Below are 9160 nucleotides of genomic sequence, written 5' to 3'. Positions count from 1 at the left end.
TTTGAAGTATAAAAAAATAATATTTTTTCAAATTAAAATTTGTTTATTATTAATATTATAGTAAAAAAATATATTAAAACAATGGAATAATATTAATTTAATAATATAATTAAAAAATATTTAAAATTAAAACAGTCAATTATTTTGAAAACAATTATTTTTTTCAAATAAATTAATTATTATAGTACAAAGGAAGAAATGAATCATCTCCACAAAAAATGTCTCTTTATTTGAACATCAAACACAAAAACACCGGCTATAAGGATGGATCCAAAACTTTTGATTAACGATGACATCCAGCATATTATCAAGCAAAATGTTTGGAGACTACAAAAACCATCACTCTTACATGCCCAAAAAAATTGAACACACTTCAACAAAAACCACTACTCCTACTGTATATTGTATGGTTGTAGGATTTATTTTTATTTTTTATTTTTAATACTATCAAATGTATCTTTTTGTATATGTGCGCAAATAATCAATTATTTGTCTCTCATACTATTACACATTTAATGTTAAAAAAATATTTCTCTATCTCTTAACATTATTTCTCTACACAAACAATTAATAAAAAACATGTATTTGACATCAAAGTTTTGATGTTAAAAAATTGTCTCTTTATTTCTTAGTATCTCATGTTTTGGTATATATTTTCAAATACTCTTTTATGATAAATGTAGAAACATTATTTTTAAAGTTGTATATTTAATTTTTTAAAATTCAAAAATTGTCTTGGAAGCTGTATATTCAACAATGTTTTTTCTTTTCTTAACTTGTGTCTGTAAAACATGTTAGCAACACCAGATTACTGTAGACATAACTTATAGAAAAAATACTATTGCAGTTAAATACGGTGTATGACATGTTGTCCAATTAACATTTATCTGAAAATGTCGCCGAATGAATAGAATTGGTTTGGGTTAAGATACCAAAAAAAATTATACGTTGAATCCTTGAAGGTCTAGAGTTTAATCACTCTATTAGTAACATTGTTTTTTGTGCTGAATTATTTGTAACATTTCTTTAACCTTAACAAATACAGCAAAGACGTTTGCCATATATTAATTAGTAAGCAGCAATATTCGCATATAGAAATTTTTTATCTAAAAATATTCTGAATACAACATTGATTACAAAGGAAATGAGTAATTAATAGTGTTATTACTAAAATTAGAATGATGAAATGAAAAAGGGGCGAATTGAAAGATTTCGCATGTTGTATACGGGGAAAGAAATGAGAGGGGTAGGAGGAACCGTGGCGTTTGGGTTGATACTGTTGGGAGTAGTACTAACATTTCTGTTACAACATGTTTGCCAGTAACCACATATCGTAACAAGAATATAATACTAATCACTAACAACACCACACCTCTAACTAAACTCTCAGGATTCACGGTTATAAATAATCTAGAAGAAATATACTGATTCATTTATCTTTGAATGCGTATCATTTTATTAATCGAAGAAATATAATATCTAAATTAACCAAGGATTATAATGTTAAAAATTGCTAACGTATAAATATTTACACGCAAATAGTTTTTTACATTGTGACATAGATAACTAATCTTTTATCATTCTTATCCTACCCTATGACCAAAAATTGGTTAAAATTGGATTAAATTTAACAGAAGAAATATGTATTGTTTATGCAATTGTCAAAGATTAATTTTGATTTTTCTTTTACAGACTAAAATAGCTCGCGTCTAAAATATTCGGAATCATTGAGTATTTACTCAATAATTTATGGTAAAGAACTATTTTTATTATTCAACGTGTGAATCATTGTAATAATATTTTTTTAATGTATCAAAATTTTAAAAGCATGCGTATTTTTTTATTTAGTCAGTTTAATCGTGAAATATGTTTTTCTTGAGTAAATTTAGTCTATAAAGTTAAGAAAAAATATGTTTAAAGATATATTTTTGATTTTAATACACTTAGAGATTATAATGATAGTATCTCGGTGTCTCACACATTCAAAATCAAAATGACTATTTATCTAACTAATTTAGGAGTAAACCATCATATCGGTCTCTTAAAATGTTAGATACTATCATATTGATTTCCAATTTGGACAAAAATATATTTAAATCCTTTATTCTTCAAAATATTAGTCTATGATGTTATCTAAAGACACTAACTCTGTCAAATACTATCATGAATGCTGCTAATATGTGAGAAACATAATACCATCTAAAATGATAACTGATAATGAATTGAAATGAGAGTGAGTCACACGTTTTCTCTATTAAAATCTCAAATCTAAAAAATTCAAAATCCTAACTTCTTTTTTCCCTAAATTCAAAATCTTAATGATTTAGGTGGTGGCGATTATATGATCAAATAACTCATTCAATATGTATCATACTTTCGTATTGTTTAGGGTTTTACTCAAATTAAGAAAACATCGTCTTCTCTTTTTCAACCTCCCTTTTTTTTTTTGTCTCTAAATCTATTTCGTTACTAAGAAGACTAATTTGATAAAAAAAAGCCAAAAATAATAATCATTAAGATCTAGTATTTTATTCACATATTTCACTCAAACAAAGTTATTAATGACTTATTTTTGTCTAAACTTAAAAGGCACATTCCTACATCCGTGAAAACAAAAAATGAGTGGTGATTGTTATTTTACTTTTTGTTTTATGTGCTAATGAAATAATATGTATAGTTTCTTTAGCTATTTAAATTTGAAAGTTGAAATTTCACGTAAAAACCTTAAGTTTCACTTTCATTTTGTATCTTATATCAAATCATTATTTTAGATGATATTATGTTTATTATATATAATCGTTTACGATATTATTTTAAAAGAATTTATTATTATTAGTTGGTTCATTGATTAAAATATCTATTTTTTTAAATGAAATATTTAAATTTATATATGTCTCAATCAAGACAACATTTAATACTTTAAATATTAAAATAATAATTTGTAAAAATTATAATATATTATTGCATTGTATATAGTATAGTACTAGTATTTCTATTATTACTGTTTGTATTAAAGGAGTACTACAATTTAGAGACGACAGAAACAAAACAGAAAGCATCCTCCTATAGAGTCCTACTATGAGACTATAGAAACTAGGAAAGCTACACAATTCACCAACATTTTGCTACCAAATTTTAATTTTATTCTGTTTCTCATTATTTTACAATTATTATTATTCTAATAATCAACCATAATCAATTTACTATCATTTATGAATGACTCACTAGACTCTACGCAACACTTCACTCTCTTCTCTGCCCTTGCTTTCCTAACCCAACTTTTGAATCATAAATCACAAACTCTATTCCTTCCCTTTCCTCCCCCCTCTCTCTCTAATACATGATCAATAGAACAAAAAAAAAAAAATCACTTTTCATTCCTTTGTACCCCAAATTTCACAAAACTTCTTCTACTTCAAATCAAGAGAGTACTCTTGTTGAGTTTGTTTGGTTCTTCATTTTAGAATTTATCCTTTTTTAACCTGTTGTGTGTGTGATGATGGCTCAAAAGTACTTACACGAGCTACTAAAACAAGATCAAGAACCATTCCTTCTTAACAAATACATTTCAGATAAACGCAACCAAATCAAAAAAACCACTCCTTTTTCAAACACAATTTTACAACAACACAAAAAACCAATTCAAAATTCGAACTTCCACATAAATCTCTGTAAAAACACTTCTTGTTTTTTCTCATTTCCAGAAACACCAGAGTTCAGAAAATCACCACTTTTTGAACTAACTTCCCCAGCTAATAAAACCCCTTCTTCTCGAACAGCAACACTTCTTCTAGAAGCTGCTCTTAGGATCCATAAACATTCATCTTCTTCCAAAACAAAAACCAAAGGGTTTGGATTATTTGGGTCTTTATTCAAGAGACTCACGCAACGAAACCAGAACCGGAAACGCCAAATAGAAGGTCAAAATGTGTCTGTAAAGGATATATTGAAATGGGATTCGTCTAAAAATTTGGATTATGAGAAGAAAAACAACAACATGGTTAATGATACTGAGGTTGGGTTTGTTTGGTCGGAGGATAAATCATTGGAAATGGAAACTTCGTGTAGTGGTTACTCTTTTGTTACTGATCAAGAAGCTTGTGGTTGTTATCACTGTGCTTTCTCTGAAAGCCCTTTCCGTTTTGTTCTTCAAACGACTTCTTGCTCCGGCACCCACACGCCGGAGCTGGCATCGCCGGCGCGTCATAAAACAGAGGTTCGTTTTTTCATAAATCATTATATAAGTTTTTTTTTTTTTTGAATAAATATTGAAATTTTATTTGTTAATTAATTATGTTCTTTTTGTGGTTATTAAATTGTCGGTAAGAGGATCTGGGTATGCAAATTTTGCTGAAATGTCGCTTTTGAATTACAATCATAGCAATCCATTGGAGTAAAATTTGGAGGGTTATAATAATCAACTTTATATTTTGATTTTTAGAATTTTCTTATTTGTACTTTTCGATAGTGTTTCTGTCATGTAATATATATATATATTTAATAGAAAAATATTAATAAATAAATAATAGGTTAATTCTTTCGGGTTCTCTTATAATTTTTTGGACGTCTTTTAGCTCACTAACAAAAATATGTGCACGACATTTCTTCTTTTTGATGATTGTTTGGTAAATTAATTAATTTCTTAAAAGATGACAAATCATGTTTGTTTCTTCTCTTGTTTGCTTTCTGTTAGATTAGATCCACACGTTCCATTCGCTAGAAAATTGTGTTTCATTTGTATTTTCATTTGAATTACTGTATAAAAGTATAAAAAAAGTCAATAAAAAATCTGTGAGGATGATTTTTTTTTTTTGGGGGGAGTATTTATGTTTTTGTTTTTTTACAATTTTGTAATCTTATTAGAATAGCAACTTAAGTATACTATATAGTATATACTTTATATAAATAGTTTATACTATGTATTAGGAGTTACACATGATTTTTTATTCAATTTTAGAAACAGATTATATATATTAACATTTGTACAATAAATACTTATTAAAGAAGTGCTTAATCAAGTTAAAAAAAATGTTATTGTAATGATTGTTTTTGTGGAATTTAATATAGGACAAAGAAAGTAATGGAGCTGAGGATCTCAATAAATTAAAGTCAGGGGAAGAAGAGGAAGAAGATAAGGAACAATGTAGTCCGGTCTGTGTTTTAGACCCACCATTCGAGGACGATGACGAAGGACATATAAATGATGACGATGAAGATGAAGATGGTGGTGATTTTGATTTGGAGAGAAGCTATGCAATTGTACAGAGTATGTCACGGTTGCATTTATTTTTGTTTTGTACCATTTTAATTCATTGGTTGTATGGTCGTTTTCTATCATCACAAACTTGCTTGTCTGTTACAGTAACACATTAAGGGGATAAGCTAATTTCCCATGTGATTGTGTTTTGCTCAATATTTTATTTTTTTCGTTTCAACCCTCAAATTTGTTAAGAAAAAAATTATCATAGTAATTTGGAATCTATTTAAGAAGTAAATAAAATTTGATACTTTGAACATTGATGTCTTTGCGTAGGTTCCATTTAAAGAATACAGCTTTTTTTTTTTGGATCAATTTTAAAGATTACAGTTTTTGTTTTTTTTGAGCAATTTAAATATTACAGCTTGTCAACATGAAAACGGCATTTCCCATTTAATGTGGAGTTGGCCTAGTTGCATACTCTTCATTTACAACAACTACATATAGTTCATTTTTGTTATTTATTAGAATATGACCCACAATTTTTTATGTTAGGAGATCTGTCTCAATTGGGATTTTTTTGCATTCAATATATTGGATAACATTCATCAATCAAACCCTTTTCAAGTTTGAAAAATATTTGTGGTACTTTTAATTTTGGTTGTTAAGGAATGCTTTGTGTTACCAATAATGTGTTAGTACTTAGTATGAGTCTTGTGTAATATAAGTACTTCATAGTCTTTAACATGTGCAAGTGCTTAGCTTAAAGTCTTTGAGATGTTGTAATGTTCAATAATAACAATTACTGAATTCATCTAACCAAGATATTTATGATTGATTTTTTTCCTATCTTTGTGTTGGTTTTACAGGAGCAAGACAGCAAATTTTGTACAAGCTTCGCAGATTTGAGAAACTCGCAGAGTTGGATCCGATAGAGCTTGAGAAAAGAATGCTGGATCAAGAAGAGGAAGAGGATGAAACATACATGGAAGAGGATGATGAAGAAGAAATGGAAGTATCATCATGTAAAGAAAAGGATTTCAAAGAACTTGTTTTTGAAGCTGTTTATCTGTCAATGGTTCATGAGAGACAACAAATCCCACAAGAGTTAAAGAAACTGATATATGATGTTGTTGTGGAAGAAGAGAGAGAATTTAATAATTCATTAGAAGACATGGAAATGGTGATAAAAAAGATATGCAAGAGGCTTGAATCATGGAAAGAAGTGGAGCCTAACACAATTGATATGATGATAAAAGAGGATTTCTTTATAGAGGATGAAGGGTGGAAGAAAAATGTAGAGCAAGTAAGAAATATGGCTGGAGAGGTTGAATTTGCTATCTTTAGCATTCTAGTGGAGGAATTTTCAGAGGAATTAGTATGTTCATGTGTGTAAGTTTTGAAACTAAGTATGAATGGATGATTATCTTTATTCTTTTTCTTTGTAGGGTATAGTCTGACATGGAATGTATTGGGATAGGATAGTTAAAAAAGAAAAAAGAAAAGTGACCCAAGAATATAATTTGGGTTTTATGTACATGATGACTTGGTGTTTTGAGCTAGAATGTGGAGATATTGTGAGTCTCATTTGCTTCATTAATTATCTTATAAGCTCTTAAGAGATAGAGGAGAAAAAGCAAATATAAATTCAATTAATTCAAATGATTTTGGTACAAATGCACAACTGCATTATTAATTTAAAATGAGAGTAGTTTAATAGTTGAAAGTATAGAGAAGGAATGAGTGTTGGGGGAAGCACAGCAGATGTAAAAGATGGAAGGAATTACAGTTGTTGGCAGAGAATCATATAATATGAAGAGCATCTATAGGAAGGAGCAATATGACAATGACTAATCACAAATCAGTCTAATCTCATGTTCTTTTTCTTTTCCAAAGCCTTGTTATTCATATAGAATTTCTCAACGACTTGTCAATTTTACTTGCATCTTTGTTTATTGCTTTTTCCTTTTTCCTTTTCCAACTTATATTCATCACTCTTCCTAGCTTCTCTACTTTCACTCACCGATCACTATCCTTTATCTCTCTTCAACAACGTCACTTGTACAATGAACATTCATTTCTCAACAACGCTATCATATCTTCTAGGAACAACAATATGTGAGGTACCTCTCCCAGATTTTCAGTCTAAATTATAAGCAAAACTAAATGGCTCTGGAAAAATTTAAGACATTAAGTTTTCAGTCTAAACAATTTATTTTAAAAGACTATTGTAACTAAAAAATGATATGGGACTTTAAAGCTAAATGAAAAAGGAGAGCAAGAAGGAGTATTTGAAATAGGTAAATCGTCTCGTATGCACATTTTAATTGTGACGATTAAGATAAAGACACGATGCTCATATTTGAATATATGATTCCTCATTCTTTTCTAATATTTAAGGGTGTATCAGTTCAGCAACGAATGCATGTATTGGGAGCTGTTGCCTCTTCAAAAATGTTATTAATAAATAGCTATTAACTTTATAAAAACAAACAAATGTAGAAAATTATAAGAGAGAAAATAGAATAAATTTTAATTATTTATCCTTTTATCTTTTACACTAAACATATAAGGTGATACAACATAACATTATATTTACACTTTAAACATTTTTCTTAAAGAAATTGACACCTTCGAACATAATATAATTAATTTGAGAGAATTTTATAAAAGCGTAGAATATTTTTCTTTAATGCATATATTATAGAAGATCTTTTCCCCCACTACAAAATATTTATAGATTCTTCATTGCATAAGTCTAACCACTAAACTATATATTTTATTTAAATATAATAGGTGATTATCATATTCCCTAATAATAGAATATGTCTATATAATTTGGGACAGCTACGGTCCTTAGGTAGACAATTTGAACATATAGACACTCACCCAGCTGGACTAATATACTGCGGATTGGGCCACTCATATGAGCTTGTGCTTTTAAATGTCCAATAAGATACAAATATCTTTTGACGGTTTCTACTCCCACCCCTCGTATTTTTAAAAACCTCCCAATTTCAATATTTTTTGTTTCATATATAATACTTTTATTGATCTTTAGATAAGATTTTTCTAGAGTGAATTCAGAGGTATAAATATTAATATTACCAAAATAGAGGTAAAAACTAATTGATAATTTTTTAGGATTTTTTACATGTTTTATTGATTAATTTAAGTATAAAATTTAAATTTACGAAATTTTTCACAGATTTAAACTAATTCAAAGGTATAAAAGATTATGAAAAAAATTTAAATTAATATTTACAATCCTCAATCTAGATAAATCTCATCTAGATACGTTAGTCTAAAGAGAAGAAATTTCCAAAATCGTTAGGTGTTGCTTTGTTGAGGTTGGGGGTTGAGATTTATTTGAGGTGTGGTGATACGGGGTTTTTCAATATCTAATATGATATTTTATTTGTAACTTTTTGTTTTTGAAAAAATCCAAATTGAATAAATAAAAAGAAGTTTTTTATAGCACAAGATCTACAAAGAAAATATCAAAAAGAGTTATAAAAATAATTTACATAAAAAAGATACAAAAATCATCAAACAAAAAATATTATACAATATAAAACCCCGAAACAAATAACAATTTAAATAATTTGTCCTCCAAATAGAAAAAGCATAATAAAAATTCTTACTCTGTGCTTTAATTGATCATCAAAATAAAATTTTAACACGATCTATAAAAAATGAAATTCCTAAAAAAATTTAATTTTTATTTCATTTATGTTTTTCTTCTACAGATTAATTTTCCAGTTTAATAATTAAATAACTAATATTGTTGACCAGCATGGTTGAAAGATAATAAATGGTCGCAATTAACTATGTAATAAATATGTTGACAAAGGAAAACAAGAAATATGCAAGCTTTGAAGTACACATAACATAAGTATTTCTCACTCTTTTTTTATATATACACGTTCATCTTTTAAATTTCTTTAACACAAAATTCAATGA

At 27.7% G+C, this 9160-nt stretch overlaps 1 protein-coding gene across 1 annotated transcript; it reads left to right on the top strand.

The window, feature by feature from the left end:
- Positions 1-3101: 3101 nt before the first annotated feature.
- On the top strand, positions 3102-6793 carry LOC101499859 (uncharacterized). Its single transcript, XM_004494090.4, has 3 exons — positions 3102-4216; positions 5068-5266; positions 6067-6793. The coding sequence occupies exons 1-3, from the start codon at positions 3497-3499 to the stop codon at positions 6591-6593; spliced, it is 1446 nt and encodes a 481-aa protein (XP_004494147.1). The 5' UTR covers positions 3102-3496; the 3' UTR covers positions 6594-6793.
- The last annotated feature ends 2367 nt before the right edge of the window (positions 6794-9160 follow it).

Source organism: Cicer arietinum, chromosome 3, assembly GCF_000331145.2.
Source record: "Cicer arietinum cultivar CDC Frontier isolate Library 1 chromosome 3, Cicar.CDCFrontier_v2.0, whole genome shotgun sequence".
Taxonomy (NCBI): Eukaryota; Viridiplantae; Streptophyta; class Magnoliopsida; order Fabales; family Fabaceae; genus Cicer; species Cicer arietinum.
The sequence above is the reverse complement of the archived record's forward strand: the minus strand, read 5'-3'. Positions and strand labels throughout refer to the sequence as shown.